General features: G+C 47.3%; 1 protein-coding gene across 1 annotated transcript in view; it reads right to left on the bottom strand.

Annotated features, from left to right (window-relative positions):
* Positions 1-26,151, bottom strand: part of LOC146809008 (sialic acid-binding Ig-like lectin 13) — a 349,688-nt gene that overhangs the window by 89,639 nt on the left and 233,898 nt on the right. The window contains exons 8-9 of the mRNA XM_085615797.1: positions 6,126-6,240; positions 5,672-5,762 (exon numbers count right to left, since the gene is read on the bottom strand). Coding sequence (XP_085471923.1) covers positions 5,672-5,762; positions 6,126-6,240 — 206 coding nt within the window. The remainder of the gene's footprint in view (positions 1-5,671; positions 5,763-6,125; positions 6,241-26,151) is intronic.

Here is a 26,151-nt window from a genome sequence, read left to right as displayed (position 1 = left end):
TGAAGCTCGTGGTAGTTGGGCAAAAGAATACATCATCTCCTTCCAGGCTGCCAAAAAACACCCTTAATGTAGGCCACCCATAGAATCTTGGTGGCAGGAGTCATGGATAAACAATACTTCAAATTCAGCTTGTTCAGCTGAGATTCCCTACTTGTCCATATCTTGATCCAGCAGGTTAATGGCCTACAAGCAATCATGTCAGCTATGTACTGGACTCCCCATGTACAGAGAATGCCAAGGTGCTGTTGGGAACCTGAAGCACCCGCCTTAGAAAGAGATTTTCGACAAGCGAATGCTCTCAGCTCTCATACACCTCCACACCTCCCTGCTGTGTAGTACCTTAGATGCACTCTTTACATTATACACCTTAATTAGGGCACATGGTGGGCGAGACCCCAATCACTGTGCAAATCTATGGACAGAGGCCGATGCCTTAACAAGCTCCACTATTTTAGGAGTCCACCAGGGGTGTCCAGTTACTATGGCGATAAGAAAAAACTTTGAGGTACAAAAATACTGAAGCTGTGTGTGCGGCCCCACCTTAAATGTTTTTGAACGCATATTTCTCTGGCCCAAGACCATCACGTATGATTTGCTGAAGTTATATGCGCAGTCCAAGCTCTCCATAAAATCCTCAAACTTGTACAACAACAGTTGCAGGCCCACTGCAATCCTTGCCATCAGGACCACATCATCTGCGTATAATAAGACAACTAATGATCTTGATCCCAACCACGGGCAATCAGCTCCTGCAGACAAGAGGGCTTGCTCCAGACAATTGACATACAGCATAAACAGGAAAGTGGTAAGGATGCATACGTGGCGTACCCTTCTGCTTCGAGGTTCGAGTACAAGCCCCCCTCTGGGATTACCATACAGAACTGTTCTGTGAGCATTTGAGTCAATCAACAAATGCACAATATTGGGATCAGTCCCCAAGGCAGGAAACAAAAACCAGAGTTTTCCACGGTTGACCCTATCAAACGCGGACATTAAGTCCATGAAGGCGAGGCGGATGGATTCGAGGCTAGCAACAGTATACTTGTTGCTGATCAAATATAGGTCAATGCATTGATAATTTGTTGATCTACTCTTCCTGAACCCATATTGGACAACAGAGATAATATTATGCTCATCTTCCCAACTCACCAGCCTTTCAGGCACCAACCTGCCCATGACGTTTACCACAGCATCGATCAAATAATTAGGATGATAGCATTGCGGATTGTCCTTGTCCCCCTTCCTAAAGCTGGGAACAATTATTGAAGAAGCCCATTATGATGGCGAACCCTCTTGTACTGCTACATTAAGAACCATTGTTTAAAGAGGGGCCCAGAATTCAGTATCACCCAGACACAAATCCGGGGGGATCCTGTATGGCGCTGGTGCTTTATCACGCAATAGGGCCTGAATACCCTTGGCCACTTCCTCTGGTGTAAAAACAATGTCTGGTTGTCCTGAAAAGGATGCAATCTGTGGGAGGTCCTTGCCCTCTGACTCACCATAATAGATCCCCTTAAAGTAGGCCACCCACTGTTCTTCGGTTATGTGATGGCATAAAACAGGATCATTGTCACTAGCAAGACTGGGACAGGTTATTACCAGCCAGAAAAAAGAGCTAGCCCCTACTTCACAGGTTTGTGCTAGATCCTCCCACACTCTATATCTCAGCTGAACCTTGCAGGTAGCAAGATCCATTTTATATACCCTGTGACAGGCGCAAATTGTGACCTCATCTCTGGGATCATTCTTAGGGCCGCCTTCGGTTTTGATAAGGCCTTGGTGCAATTCCTACCAAACCATCTAGTCTCACAGGACCTTTCCTGCCTTGTGGGGCCATCAGTAATATGGACACTTTCTGTGGGATGCCCTCAAAGGCACTTAGGATTGACCACTCAGAAAAAAGGGACTTTTTGAACTGAGGAGGCACATGGGACCATATGACACACCTCCCCCAATATTTGGTGGTAAAACACGTCCGATGTAAGTTCCTGGTGCCACTCTCTGTCCCACTCAATGCCAGCAAAAGGGGTTTTAGGATCACTGATGACACTATGCACAATGTTGAAATTATCAATGAGGGACAAACAGAGGGTTGATACAAAATTAAAATCAATTATCGAAGCGCCCTCTCTACCCCTAAAGATGGCTGGAACGCTAGGATTAACAGCACTAAGGACTTTATTTTAAGTTAAAAAAAACAAATTATAATTATTTAAAATAGTGTTTTGCTCAGAACGTCCGTCTGCGTGCACTTGGACCTACTGCAAGTGGGACCCAAACAGTTTATACAGAAGTGACAATTGACGCCCCCCACCTGAATTATCTTCTATAGCCCCACCCTCCTGGATGACATATGGACATAGATAGTAGTGCTTAATGTACGGAAATTGGTTGGTACTTTCATCCAGGCTTTAGTGTTATAACAATTGATTACTGCAAATGGCACAAGGACACTTATAGTTACTTTCATCCCTTGCAACAGCAGTAATCCTCAGCAATGGTCCTTCATACGCCCACTCAGGTCCAAGGAAACAAAGATAATTAGGCCACCTTTGGCCCGCCCCAACTCAGTGGACAAAGCTGCCACAAAAAGGTTTTATAACCTTCCAGGAAGAAATAATTTGGAGGCATATTAACAAGGCTTGCGAGAATATTATCGCCGCTTTAGAGTCCGTTTTCAGACGAAAAGCGGCGATAATATTATCGCTCTATCTACAAGGACACGCTAGCGTGTGTTTCCTTGCATTAGAGCCCGGTTTCATACCGCCTCGCCTCGCATCCCTAATAAGATGCAAGGTGGGCGTGCCTCGTGAAACTTCATTGTGGAATTTCACTAACGGGGCTTCGTGATATTTACAACAAAGCCCCGTCCGGCGTAGCGATATTAATTTCAGAGCTACCGGTCAATACTGTCCTGCCGATTCCCAGATTCCTCAATCTGTCAATGAGGCTCTCGTGCAGGACAGTATCAAATGCTGCAGACAGACCGAGCAATATCAGGACATCCCTTCCATCCTGATTCAGTATTCCTCGAATATACTTGGTTACTTCCAATAGGGTAGTCTCAGTGCTAAAGTTGGCCCTAAAGCCAGATTGAGAAGGTTTTCCCAGAACTTTTGAAAGAGACGGAAGGAGAGATATCAGCCTATAGTTGGCTGGATCATCATGGTCAGTCGAAGGGTTTTTTAAAGTGGAAGGATTTTGGCCTGTTTACAGCTAAGTAGCACTTTACCAGCCGAAAGAGAAGAATTCAATACCATATTAACTGTCACATTGATCGTAGGTGCAAGGGAGGCAAGTAGTTTAGCCGGGCAGGCATCACTTAGAGAGCTGGACTGAAGATAGTGGAGTGAGGCGGCAAATATTATTTTAAGAAACTCTACTAACGTAGGAGACGGCAACAAGTTGGCCCTACGTGTCTGTCACTAGGATCTCTTCCGTAATTTCCACAAAGGGTTGTTGAATTAAGGTGATCTCAATGTGGAGGGACATAGCAACCTTCTGAGTACATTCAGCTGAGTGTGGGGATTCTTTCTTTGTTGCCCCAGGGAAGGTAAAGGATTTCACGATATTAAAGATTTCTTTCCCTTTATTTTGAGCAGTATCAATCTTTGCCTGTAAAAAATTCATTTTAGCCTCCTTTACCAGAAGGCAGTGGGATTTCTGGGCACTCATAGATTTTCCTATCATCCAATAAGTGATATTTGTGCCATTTTCTTTCAAGAAGCCTACACGTCCTTTTACTTGCTCTTAGTCGTTCATTAAACCAAGGAGCGGGCGGGCGGGTCCCCCTAAAGGTCCGTGAGGACAGTGCAGTGGCGTTTTCCAAGTTGGACTTACGCCAGCAATCTAGGGCGGTGATGTCACATTCAAGATGGCTGACCTGTATAAGAACAGATAATTCCAAAGGCCCCCCTAAGCGAAGGCAGAGATATTTTATGAAAAGATCTATATTTGTGTTCAGTCATTATAGGCCTGAGTGGGAAAACCACCGTCTGGGTCAGGTATCTTAAAGTTGATGGGAAAATGGTCGGACCAAGTGATGAGGAACGGCATGTCCGTTTTTAATTCTGTGCTACAGAATATCGGATCGAGAGTATGCCCCAAATTATGGGTGGGAGCAGAGATGGACTGTGTCTGATTGCACGCCGCCGTGATTTCAGACAGGTAGATAGTGTTCGGATCAGTGTGTTTGTCCATGTGTAAATTAAAATCACCCAGAAGGAGGAACTGATCATATTTAATCACGAGGGGAGTGATAACTTCATTCAATGAAGGCAGGAGATTTCAGAGAGCCCCAGGGGATCTATACATTAATGTCCCTGCTAGGCATTCCTGGGGGGATAAGAAACAGTAGAAACCTAAGGAATCAGCTCCCTCCATCGGCTCTAGTGAGAGAGGGACACAGTCCAATCCTTCTTTAAAGATGATGGCCATACCGCCTTCCTTCCCATTTGGGCGGTCCTTCCTTATGATTTTATATCCCTCAGGAATGGCCGCCGCAATAGAGGGGTTTGAGGACTTGGATAGCCATGTTTTAGTAAGAAACAGGAGATACAGCCCCTCATCTACCAGCAGATCAAAAATTTGAGTTGCATGTTGTGCAGCGATTGAGTATTCAATAAAATATCTCTGAACGGATTTACGTATTTAGGCATCTTGGCTGAGAGAAGGGGGCACGGGCACTCAGCTGGAGGCCGGGGAGGCGTCCAGCTGCACCCAGCAGCTGCACCCAGGGCATTTAGAGTTAACCCATGACTCCATATTAGTGGTTATATTATGAGAGGCTGTGGCACTTTCAAATTCAGCATTTTTTCACAACTGTAATGTAGCGTCTGATTCCTACCTGAGCTGAAAATGGCAGCATGGCCGGCGCCGGCCACCTGTGGGATGCTGAAGGGCACAGACGGGCATGCCTTAGGTGCCCCCACAGCGCGCTTATGCTTCATTCAGTGTAGCACAGTCTCATGCAATTAACTAGAAATTCTACACGATTAAGCAGAATTATGCAAGAAGAGTAATTTAGTGCAATTTTCCTCACAAGGGTTCATTTTGCTCTAAGAAATAGCACTAAATGCAACAGAAAATGAACAGCCGCTCACGCTCGCTAAATGTGCACTTGCGGAATGATTTTCCCAAACTTACTCCCGGCATATAGTGCCAGGTTCTTAGCACAAAATGCACCCTTGCATTCAAAACAGATGCAACGATGCATTTCGTGCTAAGTAAATGGCCCATAATGCAACGGGCCATAAACAGCTGCGCGAGCAGCCGCTCTTGGTCGCTAAAGGAGCTCTTGCAGTCGGATTTCCCCCAAATAACACTTAATTGCGTGGGCTGGCTACATCATGTTATCCACGGTAATTCTGCGTCAAAGTGTAACACAAAATTACTCGAATTACTCCAGCTACTACAGTGTAATCAAAGTTAGCCCCATGCTTATTCTTGTGTGCATTGGCACATGGCAGCCGAAAGCAGCAGGACGGAGAAGCAGATGTGCTGTATTTGAGTAGAGATGACGCCTCTCTTCTCTCTCCGTGTGGTGCAAGTCAGAGTGCTGGCTCTTTCATCCTTACATTTGCTCTTCCGACCTTAAATTGCACCGACTTATTTTTCGAGGTGTTATTAATGAGGTGTTAGAAAGAGTGCATTTGAAAACAACACTTACCTTCGGAGGCTTGTGAATCTCGCTATAAATCAGGGTGTCATCATCCACCATTTCCTCTTTACCGCCCATACCTTTATTGCCATTGTTTGTCCTGTGTAAAAATATTGTCGATACATTAGCTTGCCTCATGTATAGAAGACTCCAAGCTTGATTTACAGTTAGGTGGCAACAGAAAATCCTTGGATTTGTGGAGGAAGTGCTAGATCTTGAGGAGAATCCAAGACCGGATCTTCTCTAGTCTAACTCTAAAGTGAAGTAAATTCCACAGTTGTATTGCCTTCTGGTGTAGCCACGCTCACAGAAATTGGAAGAGGATCCATTACCACCCATTGAAAAACAGGCTCTCTAGAGTAAAGCTTAAAGCTCTGGTTGCTAAATGAAGGACACACATGGTTAAGGATTTCACTGAAGCAGTCTGGACACTCATTTGCTTGAGGTTTGAAATGGAACTCACCTTCTGACCCTTCGAACAAAGAGCCAGCCCAACAAGGAAACCCCAGCCACGATGAAGATGCCGGCCAGTCCTCCTCCAATCATGGCCGCGATAGAAGGGGCTTGAGGGACCTTCGCTGAAAAACATGAAGAACAAGTTATCTTGTATTTTATGACATCAATGACATCCTGTCTCTAGAACCTGTGTAAGTCCCCACACATCCAGCTCCTAAACACACACAAATCATGTGGTGGAAGAATGCAGGAGAAAATAAAATCTAGCAGAATGGAAATAAAAACAAATAGTAGTAGAAATACTTTATTCGATAAAAATTTCATCATAAAAGTATACAATACAGTACAATAAGAAAAACTAAAAATCACCAGCCTTGGAGTATATACTCATAAAATATGCACAATAGCTAATAATAAAAAATTCATAAAACAACTAGCAGTGGCGTTGGTGATGCCTATCGGAGGCCCCATAACCATTAGATTAAATGCTGGACGACTTAATTCTCCTCATACGTGTCATCCAGGCACTACCCAGGAATTTTGCTACACCACATACCATAGCTATTGAGGACGTATCAGTACAGAGGACGCGCAGGGCCATTATGTGACATCTTAAGCCCAGCCCCTGACAGAGGGGTTTTAACCATATCCTCCTGGCAACCCTGTAGGCGGGGCAAGCAAAGAAAAAGTGTGCCAGGGACTCTTTAGGGGCTGCACAACCCGGGCAAGCCTTCGATGTACCACTCTGGATATTCCACCCGGCCGTAAAATCATTCACTGGAAGGATCCCAAACCCGACTTTAAGATAGAGTGATCTGTCTAAGGGTTTCTCAATAAAATCAAAAAGCGGTTCAAATTTCCTGGACCATTTAAACTCCAGGAATCGCTCAGTAAGAGAACCCCCTACACCTCTACAAATGGCCTCCGTCTGGATCCAATCCCAGTACAACTTCTTAATGAATTGCTTGGGTGGAGGAGATTGGCTCTTCCAGGAATCGCTCAAGCCCAGTTGCACAACCAACTGCTTCAAGTTACTCAGCCACTTAATCTTATTGCCTTTATCAATCAAAATAAGCTCATCTAGGGCGGCAGCATATTTGTTAAGCTCCCCGGTCCTTCTCAATCGCACCCAAAAGAGCAAGGGACGGAGGCGCACTAAGTCGTTTAGGGGGCGCCTGCCCATGTCAAGACGAAGGGGGATTAGCGGAGTAGAAACAGGAAGAGCCACCAGATCTCGCAGAAACTTATTTTCTACAGTAATTAATTCCGGTATGCTTTCAAACCCCCAAAGTTCAGATCCATAAAGGGCAGAGGGTAGGACTTGACCCTCGTATATTGCAAGCGTTGGAGCCACGGGTTTACTCAATGACTCCCGATGTTCTCTCAGGACCAACCCAGAAACTCTTTTAAAATTTAGCGACATTTTGGCCAGGTGGTCTTTCCAGCTCATCCGGCTATTTATCCTGACACCCAGATAGTCAAAGGAGTCTACCAACTCCAGAGACTCGCCGTTAAGCGAGAGATTATTCCTAAATCTCTTAGAGGGTACAAGGGCCATAAGCTTAGTTTTGGAGGTATTGATGGTAAGCCCTCTGTCAATACAAAACGCACTAAAGCAATGCAAGAGCTTTTGGAGGCCTGCTGGGGATTTGGAGATCAGAATGGTGTCATCTGCAAAGAGTAGGGTAGGTGTTTTTTCCCCTGCCAGGGATGGGGCGTCAGCCGATACCTCTCTTAGATGGTCCACCACCCCTTTCACAAAAAGAGAGAATAGGGTAGGTGCCATGACACATCCCTGGCGAACTCCCCTCCTCACGGGCACCCTCTCAGTCAGTTGTCCCTGAGAGCCCCATCTGATCCTCGCATAATTCCCCTCATGGAGCTTAACAATAAAGTCCAGAAGTGGACCAGGGAAGCCCATCTTCCTCAAAACATCCCATAGCCTTGTTCGAGGAACCAGGTCAAACGCCATCCTGAGGTCTATGAAAGCCAGGTAGAGACTACCCTTATTGATGGTCACAGACTTCCAATAGATCGCAAAAAAGCGGAAGACCTGGTCCATCGTGCCCACCCTTTGGCGAAAGCCGGCTTGAAAGTGAGACAGAACATGCTCCTCTTCCATCCAGGCACCCACCCGCATGATGATGACCCTGGCAACCACTTTCTGGATTACATCGATCAAACTGATCGGTCTGTAATTGGCAGGGTCGTCTCTAGCACCCTTTTTAAACACAGTTATAACCTCAGCACCCTTCCATGAATCAGGGACTGGATGTCCCCTAGAGATCATATTCATTATCAGGGCAATAAGTTTGCCCCAGGCCGCGGGTTCCTCCAATAAGGAGGTCCCCCGGAATGCCATCAGGGCCAGCAGCCTTCCTCGGGGTAATAGCCTCGGGGTAATAGCCACCATTACCTCAGAAGCCAAAAATGGGTCTTCGAGCAATGGTATAGGGGAGGCCTTGCTAACTATCTCAGGAGGAGAGGGGCAGGTCGTGTCCTGTACGCCATACAAGGCGGAGAAATGGGAATGCCATTGAAGACTAGTTATGTGATTAACTAAAACTGGCTTGGTATGCTGCCTTGCATTGTTAATCAATTTCCAGAACAGAAAAGCATTCCTTCTGCTAGATGCACATTTGAGGTCCTGCCAATGCTGTTCCTCCCAATCTCTTTTAGCCCGGGCCATTTCCTTTGCATACTCCTTCCTCACTGATCTGACTAGAGGTTGGTTTTTAATTCGCAAGGCAACAGTTAACTCCTTCCTTATTGCCTTGCACTGAGCGGAGTACCAAGGATTACTAGATTTGGGAAATATATTGTTCAGTCTGCCACATTTACCCTGAGATAGGAAGTATTTACCTACTTCCTCAATGGCGTTTTTGTAGACCATGGCAAGGGATGTCACCTGGGTACTCTCTAAAACCGAATCGAGACCCCCCAACTCCAACGTCATCTCTTCAATGTGCACCCTGATCCTTGCCAGGTTCTCAGTCTGTAGGTGAACCTTATCCCATTTCAACCTGCGGTTACCATTATAAGGGATCACTTCTTTGGTTAACCTCAATGGGGCACTTCTCGAACCACCATTACAATTGGACCACCGTATCTTCATACATAGAGGGTTGTGATCACTATCCTGTGAGGGAACCACCTCCATGTCTATTAAATCTCGCCAGAGTGTAACATCCAGTAGAATATAATCAATTCTGGACGGTCTGCTTAGTCTATTAAAAGTCATAGCACCGTCTCGGTCAGAAGGTGACCTGCCATTTAAAGCTCTTAAATTATATTCCACCGTAAGGGCATTTATCTGGATTGCCTTGGAAGACCATTTTTTAATCGGGGCTAATGACAAGGGAGGGATAGACCATCTAGAGTCCTCATCTTCCGTGCCCAGGGGATCATCACCACTAAGAGGTTCAAAAGTACAATTAAAATCCCCACCCACAAAAAGTTTAGAAGTAGGGGGGCAATTGGCCAAAGCCTGTTCTAAAAGAGTAAAGGTGGACGGAATATTATCTCCCGGGGACCCTCTAGAATAGATGTTAAATAGGTCAATCCTACTGTCCTTCTTACAGCCTGCAAATGAAAGATGTTGGATGTCTCTGGAGGCAGATTCGTGTGTAGAAACCACCCAATTTAGTTCTATTTTTATCCAAACCACCTGCAGGTCTGCCCTTCCCGCAACTATAAGCGGGCTGCCAAAAAGTTACATAGCCAGATTTATGTACAGGGGACATGCACCATGTTTCTTGGAACAAACAAACATCAAACTTTTCAATAAAGTTGTTCCATTCTGGGAGCTCTATCTTTTTTTTTAATCCGGCCACATTCCATGAGATCAGATGGATGACCTCCTTGTCACCAATATGCCCAACCGAACTGACCCCCTCACTACCTACCAACCCACTAGAAATAGGGTCGATGGTAACTGCGAGTGGAATTGGTGAGTTTAAAAGTTGACAACCATCTACTCTGGACCCTAATGGCGGATGTTGGGTGAGAGTTAGGGCACTAAGGGAGTCGAAACTGGGATATGGCAGTGCAACCTTATTTACACTAACAGAACCCATGACCGCTCCAGGAACCTCTGGGCTATTTCCCTCTAAACTAGCTGCACCTGAACAGCCCGAAGAACCCGGCATGTACTGTAAACTTCAGTCGCACTCGTCCATGCCGGAAAACACCTCAAACCTATTCCCTATCTCCAGGGGGGTGAAGGGTCTCAAATGATCCAATCTTCGGATAATTGTGCTATTGGGTCTGGGGGGAACAATGTTCCACCCCTGCGAATCTAAAGCTGTATGGCCAGTAAAAGGTCCCGGGGGAAGGAGTGGGTAAAGAGGAGCATAATCACTTGTGTTGGATGGTGGAAATACCAGTGATCTAGGATAGAAATATGTCAGGGCTCTTGGGTTAATGCAGTTAGTACCATATCCCATTGGGCAGTTTAATATATGAATAACTGCAACTGGATCTCTAAAGTTGATCACCACTATATCCCCCTTAATATCTTTAGGTCTACCTCCAAGCCAGGGGAGACGCCTAACGTGGAGTATCTCGCCATTGATGCTCTTATCAATCGGTCTATATGTACTTAACCAGTGAATGGTTTTATTTTTCAACTGGGTAAAACTTTCCCTCTTATTAGCAGCCAAGATGGGCACACCCGTCAGGACAACCACCAGGGGAACAGCTTCTGGGGGTAGTTCTACCTGCGGCCCAAGGTTCCCCAGAACCCCTTTATGGCCATTACTCCCCCACACCTCCCAAATATTCCCTAGGGGTGCCAATGAATTCTCCCCCACAGAGTCACTAACAGGTTTTGCGACCGCTGTTTTATCAGTAATGAGAGGCACCTGCCTGTGATGGTTTGGCTCTCTCAAGTTAGATGACTGAGGGATAACTGCACTAGATTGGGGGATGTCCTTAGGTAGATTAATAGTAGAAAGGGAAATAGGAGGGGAGGGAGGGACGGCCCTATATGGCTGAGCTTTAGCCGGGTTACCCTTACTTTTTAGTATAGATTCAATGTCCAACAATCTCTGCTCCACCCTCGTCAAGGTCTCGATAATAGGGGAGATGAGGGAACTAACCAAGACTCCCAGGGAGTCTAAAAAAATGGGAGAGAGTACCGCCTGCTGCGATGGTTCAACAGAGTTAGACGATGCCTCAAGTCCGTTAACAATTGAATCAAGGACAACAGGGGCAAAAGAGGGGGCCGATTCAGGCAGACTACCGAAGGCAACCACTAACACTGGGTCGCTTTTGGTCATTATATGTTTCCCAAACTCAGAGTAACTTGACTTGGGTTTGACCTTACTCACCCCCACCTTACGTCTTATTTTCCGTGGGGGAGGGCCATGAATCTTACCCAATTCTGAATTATTAGGTTTCTTCCTGGGCACTTTGCCACGGCTAGGGAACTGTTTTATGGGATCTGCATGTACACTAATCGAGGTGGGGGGAGGGGTTTCAATTGGGGCACAGATTGAGGAAGGACGATCCCGCGACATGGGAGGGGTATTCTCCCGTACAAAGGGATCATCATTACCGGTCAAGCTACCTCCAACCCTGGGGGAAGCGTGGACGATATAATCCTGTGGAGCCCTTAGTTTTAGGTTTTCAACTGAGCGACGACGCTCAGTCCGACGATCAGCCATTTGCATTTCCCTGTCGTCATCCGACTGAACCCTCTTAAAATAGTTATCCAGACAACCATTTAACAGCCCCCCCAACTTTATCCCACTACCTACGTCATGACCTGTCGCCATAGGAACACTGTTCAACTAACACACATGGAACAGGAAAATGAAAGCTAAATAACCAGGCCCCGCCCAGCCTCACTCGGCCTCTGAGGACCTAAGAGGGCCCACTCTTTGCCCAGGCTACGCCCCAGTCTGCGACCCGCTCACGTCCCGCTACGCGAGGAGGGGCGAACAAATATAGCAATCAGGGGAGGGGTCGGGAAGAGGCACCAGCTGCAATCAATGTCAGAAGAGGCGCAAGGCCCGCTGGTCCTTGCAGTCCCGCGAGTACAGTGGAGTGGTAGAATGAGTACTGGTCCCTCTGAACCCCACAGCAAGCTCCTCCAGGCAGACACGGCAACACGGGCAAGGTCAGCAAAAGAGTTCAGCCTCCGAGCGGCACCTGCGAAGCGAGGCGTTAAGTATCGTGGGTGGCGTTAAGTGTCGTGGGTGGGAGGGAACGGGAAGAGGCACCAGCTGCAATCAATGTCAGAAGAGGCGCAAGGCCCGCTGGTCCTCGCAGTCCCGCGAGTACAGTGGAGTGGTAGAATGAGTACTGGTACTGAGTACTGGTCCCTCTGAACCCCACAGCAAGCTCCTCCAGGCAGACACGACAACACGGGCAAGGTCAGCAAAAGAGTTCAGCCTCCGAGCGGCACCCGATGTTAATATCACCAAGCTCGTGAGTTTAAACGACACCTCCCTGCCTGTGTCAAGTTGTTGCCTTCATTCGTAAGAAAAGCTACCTCAGCGTGCATGCGTATCAGCTGGCAGTCCTCTAAGGCTATTTTCAGGCAGCTCAACCGAGCCGCCTACGGTGTATCCGAGGCTCGCACCAAAGTTCACACGGGAGCTGAATTGCTGAATTACTTTATCGCTGCATTTCCGCTGGTCCAGTTCTTTTCATTTCTCGCTGTGCAAACACAGGGGGCTCCGTGATTTCCCGACCGGGAAAATTCGAAAAGGTCTCCGCTCCTCCTACTGCCCAATGCCGCTCACGTGACGGTTTAACCAACAAATATTATATTGTTGTCTCAATTTCTCTGAGGCGATCCTAGACATACTCTACAATTTTTGAGCTTTCGAGTTTGAAAATTATTTTGCAGATTTGGGCTAATTATATATTCAAAAACCTCAAACATTGACAGTATCATTTTTTTAGATTGAAACAAATTATTTCCTAATTTAGAATCAATTATTCATTTTCAACTATGTATTAAACAAATATTTTATTTCAAAATGGCAAATAAATGAATTCAAAAATCTGCATATCTTGGGAAATATTTGTCTAACTCGAGACTTAGGGGCCGAATCTGATAATCAAAATTGAAACTGTATCAGGATTATGATAATTGTCCCGAATAGGAGTTGTGCATTCTGTATTCTAAGTGACTTGTAGCATCTTTAACATGAGTACCATTAATCTTTATACATTTGGAAAAGGAACCCGATTGCAGATAGTCAGCTAAATTAATTGGTTGTGCAATTATCTTACTATACAATTTCCCTTATAAATGCAATCACAATTACTTTACAGCATCGTGGTTTGTCTATCAAATCACCTTATGACCCTATCTAACAGCAATGTTCACCATATTTCAGCAATACATTGTGGCCCCACCAGCTATTAAATTGGCCTTAACAGTAACATGAGCTTGAATATACTATGCAACGTTTCATGAATGTTACAGACTTTCAAGAATTCAAAACCTATCGACTTAGCAGTACTCACAGTTGATGGAGTAATGCTGGACAAAAAAAAGCTTAAGTTATGAGGAGACAGGCTATATTCTAGATATGAATATTTTTGATATGCTATACAATGGCTGACATTTCATAGGGTTGAGTCAATCAGCAATTTTTTTCTCAGAGAAATGCATGTGGTATATGTGCTGCAGCTAACTGAAGCAACATTACAGTTAATCAATATAGAACTTAAAGTTATATATTTGAAATGAGACCTATGTAGAGAGTAAAATTCTACATCAATGAAGTAAACTGCATGAAGGGAAGAAGAGGTATGCCAAAAAACAAAATTGCTTTATGAAATATAATGCAACAAAAACATAGGGCCCGATTCACAGAACTAACTTAAGACAAAATCCTAAACTTACTACTTTTGGTATTCACAGAAGTTAGGATTTTGTCTTAAGTTTGTCTTAAGACAGACTTAAGACAGACTTAAGACAAACTTAAGACAAACTTAAGACAAACTTAAGACAGACTTAAGACAGACTTAAGACAAACTTAAGACAGACTTAAGACAGACTTAAGTTAGGAATTTGTCTTAAGTTTGTCTTAAGTCTGTCTTAAGTCTATCTTAAGTTTGTCTTAAGTTTGTCTTAAGTCTGTCTTAAGTCTGTCTTAAGTCTGTCTTAAGTTTGTCTTAAGACAAACTTAAGACAAAATCCTAACTTCTGTGAATACCAAAAGTAGTAAGTTTAGGATTTTGTCTTAAGTTAGTTCTGTGAATCGGCCCCAAGGTGTTGTATGGAATGCTTGAATTAATCTCAGCCATTAGCAATCGCTCGGGCCATATGCCAGTCCATCATTTGTTGCCCAGCATGTCACCCTAGACAAAGGCCCACCTTATGCAAATAAGTATTGACCCGGTTCCTCATCGTTTGTCCCAAACCTCAGGCAAGTCCCCTTCCAGAAGGGATCACGAGCAACCCCAGACTGGTTTCAGCCTGATCAGTTCTTATCAGTGAAATATAGCTTGAGTCCAATTGCCCAGTGAGCATGGGTCCCACGCCTGGGCATACCCGTAGTCCTTGGGCATTAATTGCAACAACATGATGTATGGAATGCTTGCATTCATTTCGGCCACTGGCAATGATGCGGGCGGTAATTAATCCATTGTTTTTCACCCACCATGCCACACTAGGCAACGGCCCACCATAAGCAGATCCATATCGACCCTGCTCCTCATGGCAACAGTCTGTCTCAAACTTCCAAGCAGGGCCCTCTCCATAAGAGACCACTGGGCATTACTGTTGCATTTAGAGCATGAACTGCAAGAAGGAAAAATAATGAATAGAATGCTTGAATTCTTCTTAAATACTAGCACTCACCTTCCAATCATCCATCTAGACCAGTCGCGGATGGTGTAGTTTGAAAGTGGTGAGGTACCTTGAAAAGCATGCGCCAAGAAAGTGTGCTTTTGTATAGCGCCAATCCTGAGTTTACGTATTTCAGGCGCTCTCATGTGTGCTAATGATACCATCAGAACACATGAGAGCGTCTTGAAATACGTAAACTCAGGATGTGCTCATTGCAAATTTCCTTTTGCACAGTGCCCATCCAATGCTCACGTATTTCAAGGTGCTCTCATGTGTGCTAACGACTTCATTAGCATATATGAGAGCGTCTAAAGGTTTCCTTTTGTATAGCACCCATCGTGCACTCACTTATTTCAAGGCGCTCATGTGTGCTAATGATTTCATTAGCATATATGAGAGCATTTTGAAATAAGTGAGCACAAGATGTGCTCTGTACAAAAAGGTTTAATTTTGTACAGCACCCAAATTGAAACTACGCATTTGAAAGCGCTCTTACATGTGTTAATTACTAACCCTGGGCATAGTTTGCGAAGTAGCGCTAAGCGTAGCTACGCGAAGTGCACTTCACACTACGCAAGCTACGCGTAGCTTCGCAAACTGCGTAGTGCACTGTGCAAGATGCTGTTCGCACTGATTGCACAGTGCCGGATGCTTGTCCGCACTGTGCAATCAGTGCAAACTGCATCTTGCACAGTGCAAGAGGTCGTTTTCTGCCGCTCAAGTAGATTTCTACTCGAGCGGCAGCATTCTCAACGCGGACTGGTAGTTTCTCATCGCGAGCGGTCGTGAGCATACGCGACCACTTCTCAATGAGAAACCTGACGTTGAGAAGCTCGCCGGGAGGTTTATTTTCCACGCTCGCGATCGGCAACTTGATGTTGCTGATCGCGAATGAGGAAAAAGTCTGGCCGGAATGTCATTTTGCTTGCTCGCGGTCGTCAACTTGACGTTGAGGACCGCGAGCAAGCAAAAAATGACCGCTACGCTACGCTACGCGTGTTTGCACTGTGCTACGTGCAATTTGCGTAGTGCGAAGTAGCTCAAACTTCGCAAACTACACAAGCGTAGCGTAGTGCTTTGCCCAGGCTTATTAATTACTTCATTAACACATGTGAGAGTGATTTGCATTGAGGCTCAAGGCTGGATCCGAAGATGTCGGGATCCAGCCATGAGGCTAAAAGCAAACACACAACAGCACCACATTGATGGGAGTAGGCACATGCATGAGGGAAGCCTTCGGGTCTGAGCCCGGCTTACCTACAGATTGCGCTGGCTGGCACACAGCGCAGGAACAAAAATAAATTAAAAAAGAAAACGTACCTGCTGCCCACCGCCTCTGTTGTCTTCTGCTCCAGATGCACAGGTTCTGAGACTCCCCTATCCAATCCAGAGCTGGTCTCATGCTGGTAATAGCCAGCATGAGAGAAGCACTGGAATTGGTTGGAGCGGGCTAGTTTTTATTCTCCTACAGGTACTCGGAGCCTGTGCCTGAAAAATGAAGCCTGTGCCTGTTGTTCTATATGCAAAAGCCTGGAGAGACCTTAGTGTGTATGATGGTTTGGCCGACCTAAGGCGGCCGGCCAAACCGTTATGATCACTTGCAGTGCCCACCACTCCTCCTCCAGCTTCCGGGTGGCAGACAATGGCCCCGCCCCCAAGACTGGGGCTCCCTCGATCATAAAAAATAAAATGTTAATTACATTATTTCATTTATTTTACACGTTTCCACCTACTGGCTCCAGCAGTAGGGCGACGCTCCTCTGGCATAACAGAGGAGCTGCCACTGATCTAGATTATCCAGACAAAGACCTGTTGTATGGAAATGAGCACCAACCCTGCTCCTCAGGGGAACAGTCCATCCCAAACTGCCAGGAAAGGCCCTCTCCAGAACTCACCTCAAGCAACCCCAGACTTTTTCAACCTATGTAGGTCTCATCAGTGAGGAATAGCTTAAGTCCTATGGCACAGTGAGCAAGGGGCCCAGGTCAAAATATTTGGGAGGGAGGATAGGAAACCTATCAGCATCTCTCAAAGGTCTGGCAGGCGACAATTTTGACAATTTGACAATTTTATTAATAAACTGCATGATTACTTAAAATCTTTACAGTATAAGATTAAAAAAAAAAAGAAAAAAGATTTATGAACGTCCAGACTCACCCCCTCACAAATCCCATCCACACATAAAAGTGAAAGTCACTTTGGGTTAAATATTAGCATATTAGTCCTGATTAGCTGTCCAGAGCAGAGTTCTTTTAAAAGGAGTGATGTATAGGTTGTACCAGTATTTCCCAACTGATAAGGGGAGGCACATGAAAGTTCGGTAAAGTCAATTCATGTACCAAGGGCTGTTGACGAAAGATGGATTCTTCGTGGGTCTTTAAACCAGCCCAGATTAGATAACTGGGGCGAAAGGCTTCCAGTTACTTTGCAGACAATGTCTGGCAGGCGAGTGGAACTTGAAAGGTTTTTGAAGACTATGTGAACCAGAAAGATAGACGGCTCTGTGAATGGAGTCTGAACTGAATCCTCTTTTTTATCAGGAGCCAGTGAAGGTCCATCAATTTAGCTGAGATGAAACAATTTGTTGAAGATGAAGTAGTAGGCTGTGTGGAAATTTAGTTCGTATCTGAACATTATCTGCGCAATCTTGTCTCTCCCCAAGCGCCACACGCCGAAAACGCGCGACGGCCATCTTAGGCACCATGGTCTCATTGCCGAGCGCCAGCGTGCCCCTCAGGCGCTGCAAACATCCCACGCGCGCCGGCCACCCCCGCTCTCTCATACATGGGCCATAAACCCTCTCCTTCTGCACGACCCTGCCATGGAACCACATCCCGCGCCTGACAAACACCTCCTTTCATCCCATACATGGTCACACATCCCTTTGATAACCCCCTTCCTCTGCGCCCGATTGTCCGAACCGATCCCAGGCCATCACCTAGCCCTGCGGATGCAGTTTATTGCCCCTACTGTAAGGGAACCGCCTCACATCAAAGGGATTACAGTAGATCAAGGCCCCCACCCCCTGAGACCCGACCAGTCGCACACACCCCCGGGAATTGGTGGAATGTCCAGCTGTGTGATAGCCATCTCCTACTGTGGGTGGGGTGGGGACCGCTACTGTAGATATGTGTGGGAACAAGCTTGAAGTGGGGATTCCAAGGATGTCTTTCCGTACATCAAAGTCTCAACAAGAATGTATCACGTGTAATAAAGCAATAAACCTGTGTATAAGAGGCCACGCCTCAGAGATGTGGGTAGAGCACCTCGAGACGATACCTTGCTGTCCGATCTGACGTGTTCTGCTCCGACGGAATAAAACTTTGTTTCCTGCCTTCCAGTCTCCGGCGCCTGCCTCTTTTGTTGGTTAATTATCGAATGGTATAAGAGGCGATTACCGCCGGGCAACACTTGAAGGTTGTCAACTGAAGGTGCCGCTACCATTTTACAATTGGCGTCCCAAGCGTGGGGCCCATCAGCGACACGTGGATCCAGTGGGAGAGGTCCTGACGACAAAGTGAACGACTGCAACGATCGGGAAGAGCTCCTGCCTGATAGACCCTCGTCTGGCAGCCGATCATCCGAACTTCACTGGTTCCGAACAGACCTCTCTCGAGTGATCTACGGTCCTGACTGGGAACCGTCGGGAGTGCCGCGGTAAATACGGAGAGTAGAGGACGATCGGGCGCTGGAGGCGGAAGACGAGAAACTGTCCATGCGGTCCGGGTAAGGTCGTGTAACACGACGAATTGCGAAATGATTGATTGATTGATTGATTGAAAATACTAGTATTGCTTACTTGATTGTTCCTTTTGAGATATTCGCTGTCTACGAACAGGGAAGAGTAGAAATACTCTCTCTTCCTTTGCAGATAGTGAAGGGTAGGTAACGCAGACTTTTGTCCCCGTTGTAACCCGTCGTGCCTATCTTTTTCTCCCCACTGATTGATTGTCCGAACATTGATTGTTTTGAAGAATATTGGTTCTTTGAGATATTCTCTGTTTGCAAATAACGAAGAATAGAAATATTCTGTATAGTCTTTGCAAATAGTGAAGGGTAGGTAACGCAGACTTTTGTCCCCGTTGTAACCCGTCGTGCCTATCTCTTTCTCACCATTTGATTGATTGATTGTTCGAACATTGGTTGTTCGATATTGGTTCTTTGGAGGTATTCTCTACTTGCAAATAACGTAGAATAGAGATATTCTATCTAGTCTTTGCAAGCAGTGAAAAGATAGGTAGTGCAGACTTTTGTCCCCGTTGTAACCCGTCATGCCTATCTTCTCCCCACTGATTGGTAGTTGGTTATGCCCGGACCGCTTATTAGAGATGAACCATCCGGCTCCACTGGAAGGCACCCCTAATAAGGACATGTTTACTAAATATGGACTAGTCGCCGTAGCTTATAGCAAACTATGGCATAAATATACAAAGAAGGACCCCGAGAGTCAGTGGCCACTGATGGGATCCTTTGATGACCATAAAATAGAAACGCTAGAAATAGCTCTACGTAGCAATAAAATGACGCCTACTATGCTTGACAGTATCGGCATGTGGCGCAAAGAAGCAACACAATGGAAAAAGAGGGAAGAAGTTAAAGCAGAAAAGGAATTGCGTAAGGCAGCTCACCTTGCCGCTAGAAAGTTAGAGGAAGAGAGAAAGGAGAGAAAGGAAGCTAAACTAAAACAAGTGTTTGAAACATCAGGCCAGTGCCCTGTTAGGGCCTCCTCTACGCTCTACCCTGAGTTACCTTCCAAGCAACGAGTGAATGACGAATTACTATTAGGTCCCCCGATCATCTACATGCCCCCTCCATATGCTCCCTCCCAACCCATAGTGCAGCACCCGCAACCCCCGAACGCAAGCGAAAGCAGTACCAAGGCCTCGGTCCTCACAGCCTCCGCGCCGGCCGAGCCACTTGTACTGAACACAACGTTAGCAATAACGTTAGATGACCCTGAGATGAGAAAAAGGGATTCCGCCAGAGTGAATCGACTAACAAAGGATGAACGAGCCAAAATCGATAAGGTAGTAAGAACACTAGTAGAACGGAAGGAAAGTGAGGAGTATGTAACAGACCTGTATAACTCGCATGCCGACCACCACAGACGACACTTTGTCATACGACTTTGTTATCACACCCTGAATGCCTATGAGGATAGGTACCAAGATCGAGGTTCCGAAGGCTTAGCAACCTTGTATAGGAAGGTAGATATTGGGGAGGGGGGAGAGAGAGATGTAACGGACCTCTTCACTCGTACACTCGAAGTCTTCCGGCATCTTAAAGAACACAGACAGACAACCAAGGCAGAGACCCCCATAGCGACTGAACCCCAGGCAGGAAAAGCTGATACCATGATGCCCATCAAGGAAGCTGCTCCTTACTGGGTCCCCCCACGAGGTCAGGGAACACACGACGACATCAACCACCAAGATGCGAAGGGAAGGGTTGTATATAACTGGGTCTATCAGCCATGGGACCGACAAGACATCTTGACCTTTAGAAAAACCCTACCCGACTTAAGAAAGAACCCAACTGCCTTTTACACAGAACTAGGTACGGCCTTAGGTTCAACTATAATGACCTTGGCAGATATCGATTTGTTCTTCGGGTTGTGGCTGCCGGCGGATGTATGGAAGCAAATCCGGAAAGTCGACCACGCTGAGCCGTTCGGATATACCTCGGTACAACTCGATACCATAGACAAACAGCGAGGACCTGGACAGAAACCTCTAAAAGCCATATTGGAACTCCCAGACAAGATTGTACAGAAATTGAAGACCCTAATCCCAGAAAGGAAGGTAGACTGGTCGATAGTGACGGCTTGCCGCCAGAAACCCCAGGAGGATGTGTCCGAATACTGCTCTCGATTTGAAACAGTGTTTTCCGATTATTAAATCCAAAATGGTCGCACACTGCTGACCTACCTGCGTGTTACCCCAAAGAACTGTGGTCCCTGTAGTCAGCGTCGGCGAGTACACCTATGCTCGTGTCGTGAGTGCAAGTGTGAATAGCGTTAGCCATCCCTGGACACGTGTTTCGAGGTTGTTGCCTCTCGTCAGCAGGGAGTAGGAAAGAGTGCAGGGTTGCTGTGTAGGCTGCTAAAATCATTATCAGGTATGTACCTCTCGTAGCAACGCAGGTGCGTAACCTAGAGCCCGTCGGCTCTCCCGGCTCAAGGAGCCACTAAATAACTAAATCCAAAATGGTCGCACACTGCTGACCTACCTGCGTGTTACCCCAAAGAACTGTGGTCCCTGTAGTCAGCGTCGGCGAGTACACCTATGCTCGTGTCGTGAGTGCAAGTGTGAATAGCGTTAGCCATCCCTGGACACGTGTTTCGAGGTTGTTGCCTCTCGTCAGCAGGGAGTAGGAAAGAGTGCAGGGTTGCTGTGTAGGCTGCTAAAATCATTATCAGGTATGTACCTCTCGTAGCAACGCAGGTGCGTAACCTAGAGCCCGTCGGCTCTCCCGGCTCAAGGAGCCACTAAATAACTAAATCCAAAATGGTCGCACACTGCTGACCTACCTGCGTGTTACCCCAAAGAACTGTGGTCCCTGTAGTCAGCGTCGGCGAGTACACCTATGCTCGTGTCGTGAGTGCAAGTGTGAATAGCGTTAGCCATCCCTGGACACGTGTTTCGAGGTTGTTGCCTCTCGTCAGCAGGGAGTAGGAAAGAGTGCAGGGTTGCTGTGTAGGCTGCTAAAATCATTATCAGGTATGTACCTCTCGTAGCAACGCAGGTGCTCCCTGAGCTATGGGTTGACGAGCCCAGATCCCGCACCCGCGCGCCGTGAGAGGTACTATACCTGATAATTTTTGGCAGTCTACAGCACCCCGCATACGTACCTGCTCCCTGCTGACGAGAGGCAATTACCTCGAAACACGTGTCCAGGGATGGCATTTTAAACTTTTTACTCGTGGCAGAGGTGTACCCGCCGCTGTCACTACATCCTCCAGAATCCTATGGGGCTATTTGCTAGTATGACGAGCGGTGTGCGACCCACTTCGCATTTTGTATTTAAAGCTCCCTGAGCTATGGGTTGACGAGCCCGGATCCCGCACCCGCGCGCCGTGAGAGGTACTATACCTGATAATTTTTGGCAGTCTACAGCACCCCGCATACGTACCTGCTCCCTGCTGACGAGAGGCAATTACCTCGAAACACGTGTCCAGGGATGGCATTTTAAACTTTTTACTCGTGGCATAGGTGTACCCGCCGCTGTCACTACATCCTCCAGAATCCTATGGGGCTATTTGCTAGTATGACGAGCAGTGTGCGACCCACTTCGCATTTTGTATTTAAAGCTCCCTGAGCTATGGGTTGACGAGCCCGGATCCCGCACCCGCGCGCCTTGAGAGGTACTATACCTGATAATTTTTGGCAGTCTACAGCACCCCGCATACGTACCTGCTCCCTGCTGACGAGAGGCAATTACCTCGAAACACGTGTCCAGGGATGGCATTTTAAACTTTTTACTCGTGGCATAGGTGTACCCGCCGCTGTCACTACATCCTCCAGAATCCTATGGGGCTATTTGCTAGTATGACGAGCGGTGTGCGACCCACTTCGCATTTTGTATTTAAAGCTCCCTGAGCTATGGGTTGACGAGCCCGGATCCCGCACCCGCGCGCCGTGAGAGGTACTATACCTGATAATTTTTGGCAGTCTACAGCACCCCGCATACGTACCTGCTCCCTGCTGACGAGAGGCAATTACCTCGAAACACGTGTCCAGGGATGGCATTTTAAACTTTTTACTCGTGGCATAGGTGTACCTGCCGCTGTCACTACATCCTCCAGAATCCTATGGGGCTATTTGCTAGTATGACGAGCGGTGTGCGACCCATTTCGCATTTTGTATTTAAAGCTCCCTGAGCTATGGGTTGACGAGCCCGGATCCCGCACCCGCGCGCCGTGAGAGGTACTATACCTGATAATTTTTGGCAGTCTACAGCACCCCGCATACGTACCTGCTCCCTGCTGACGAGAGGCAATTACCTCGAAACACGTGTCCAGGGATGGCATTTTAAACTTTTTACTCGTGGCATAGGTGTACCCGCCGCTGTCACTACATCCTCCAGAATCCTATGGGGCTATTTGCTAGTATGACGAGCGGTGTGCGACCCACTTCGCATTTTGTATTTAAAGCTCCCTGAGCTATGGGTTGACGAGCCCGGATCCCGCACCCGCACGCCGTGAGAGGTAATATACCTGATAATTTTTGGCAGTCTACAGCACCCCGCATACGTACCTGCTCCCTGCTGACGAGAGGCAATTACCTCGAAACACGTGTCCAGGGATGGCATTTTAAACTTTTTACTCGTGGCATAGGTGTACCCGCCGCTGTCACTACATCCTCCAGAATCCTATGGGGCTATTTGCTAGTATGACGAGCGGTGTGCGACCCACTTCGCATTTTGTATTTAAAACTCCCTGAGCTATGGGTTGACGAGCCCGGATCCCGCGCCCGCGCGCCGTGAGAGGTACTATACCTGATAATTTTTGGCAGTCTACAGCACCCCGCATACGTACCTGCTCCCTGCTGATGAGAGGCAATTACCTCGAAACACGTGTCCAGGGATGGCATTTTAAACTTTTTACTCGTGGCATAGGTGTACCCGCCGCTGTCACTACATCCTCCAGAATCCTATGGGGCTATTTGCTAGTATGACAAGCGGTGTGCGACCCACTTCGCATTTTGTATTTAAAGCTCCCTGAGCTATGAGTTGACGAGCCCGGATCCCACACCCGCGCGCCGTGAGAGGTACTATACCTGATAATTTTTGGCAGTCTACAGCACCCCGCATACGTACCTGCTCCCTGCTGACGAGAGGCAATTACCTAGAAACACGTGTCCAGGGATGGCATTTTAAACTTTTTACTCGTGGCATAGGTGTACCCGCCGCTGTCACTACATCCTCCAGAATCCTATGGGGCTATTTGCTAGTATGACGAGCGGTGTGCGACCCACTTCGCATTTTGTATTTAAAGCTCCCTGAGCTATGGGTTGACGAGCCCGGATCCCGCACCCGCGCGCCGTGAGAGGTACTATACCTGATAATTTTTGGCAGTCTACAGCACCCCGCATACGTACCTGCTCCCTGCTGACGAGAGGCAATTACCTCGAAACACGTGTCCAGGGATGGCATTTTAAACTTTTTACTCGTGGCATAGGTGTACCCGCCGCTGTCACTACATCCTCCAGAATCCTATGGGGCTATTTGCTAGTATGACGAGCGGTGTGCGACCCACTTCGCATTTAGTGTTTTCCGATTATAGTGGCCAGGACATGGCCACTGCAACCGGACATCACCTCTTTGTCCAGAATTATGTGAAGGGTCTGTCACAGGACGTCTCCCAGAAGTTACAGACCAGCGAGAGTAGTTGGGCAGCCTCCAAACCCGCGGCTATCCTCCAGATGGCCCAGTACTACGAACACCAAAAGAACGAGAACGATAGGGCGTCCGAGAGAAAGAAAAAGGAACTGAAGGAAAGGGTAATGATCGCACAGCTGCAAGGGGTGACCATAGGAAGGGAACATCCCAAGGGAAATTACCAACCGACTGCTCCTAGAAAACTACCCCCTAGAGACCATGCGCCCACACCCTACGGTGGACGCAGGGACTTAGACGAGAATCAGTGCGCGTTCTGCAAAGGGTTTGGACACTGGAAATCCCAGTGCCCGGTCCTTCTGGTTATGAACAAGTATAGGGACACAAGAGACATAGCAAATAGCCCCAGAAATAGAGGACAGGGACGAGGGTACAGGAACGACACCACCAGCGACAGGCCAGGCAGACCAAACACCTTTGACCGCCCCCGACAGAACCAGTGTCAACAGTCCGACTATGAAAACGCCCATGACTTCGCATAGGACCGCCAGGGGCAAGGGAGGGATCCAGTCGAACTCTTTGTTGACCAGCAAGGTCCTTACGTCACTGCTAAGGTCCTGGGCACAAAGTCTCCATTTTTGGTAGATACCGGGGCGACACGTAGCGCATTATCTAAATGACTGATTCCGAGGGCACCCTTGTCTGGCTCACACGTAACCTCGATAGGCTTCGATGGAACGCCCTCCACTAATCCCTTGTCCGCACCAATCTCCTTTGACTTGGAAAATAACACCACTGACACGACGTTTCTGCTCTCCTCCAACACCCCCGACGCTATTATGGGTCTTGATTTACTAAAACATTTCCGAGCTACCATCAGATGTTCCCCAGACGGAGTTCGAGTCATACTGCACGATAACCCAGATCTGTTCAGGCCTTGTCTCGCATGACGTATGTTCTCCATAACCGATGCTGACCTGTCCCTACTTGACACATTACCCACACATCTATGGGCTAAAACCGACTCAGACGTAGGACGCATGGTGATCGACCCTGTACACATAACTGTCCGACCGGACGCAGTGCTCCCAAAGCTTCCAAAGTATCGGATATCGCCCGAAGGCGAGAAGGCGTTGGTGGAAATCATCCAGTCCCTAGTCGATGCAGGAGTGGTAGAAGAAGTAGTTAGTAATGTTTGCAACAGCCCTATCCTACCCATTGTTAAGAAGCAAGGCGAGGGAGATGAGAAAGCATACCGCTTCATTGTCGACTTACGAGAGGTTAACAAAGTAGTCATACCTCAGTACCCCGTAGTCTCAGACATCACCACCATCCTCACCCTGATTCCATCCACTGCCACTACCTTCACTGTTATTGATCTCAAGAAAGCATTCTTTTCCATCCCCATCCACCCAGACAGCCGCTACCTTTTTGGCTTCACCTTAAAAGCCCGTTCGTACAGATTCTGTAGGGCACACCAAGGCTACACTGAGAGTCCCAGCATTTATAGCCAAGCCCTCAAAAGACAACTAGATGCAGTCCAACTACCAGATGGAGTGATGTTAATACAATACGTCGATGATATTCTTTTGGCGGCCGACACCACTCCACTCGCAGTCACAGCCACCATCCACCTCCTCCACTTCCTCGCGGAGAACAGTCACAAGGTCTCCAGGAAGAAGTTGCAATTCTGCCAACCCCAAGTGACATACCTAGGCCACCTCCTATCCAAAGATGGGAGGAAGCTTACTCCTGATCGAATTCAGACCATCCTAGAAACCCCCGTTCCCAAAACTCAGAAGCAAGTGCGGTCCCTGGTAGGCCTCACCTCCTTCTGCCGACAGTGGTTGCCAAACTTCAGTCTTATCATAAAACCTCTGCTTTC

This window comes from Triturus cristatus, chromosome 7 (genome assembly GCF_964204655.1).
Source record: "Triturus cristatus chromosome 7, aTriCri1.1, whole genome shotgun sequence".
Taxonomy (NCBI): Eukaryota; Metazoa; Chordata; class Amphibia; order Caudata; family Salamandridae; genus Triturus; species Triturus cristatus.
This window is presented reverse-complemented; position numbering and strand designations above follow the sequence as displayed.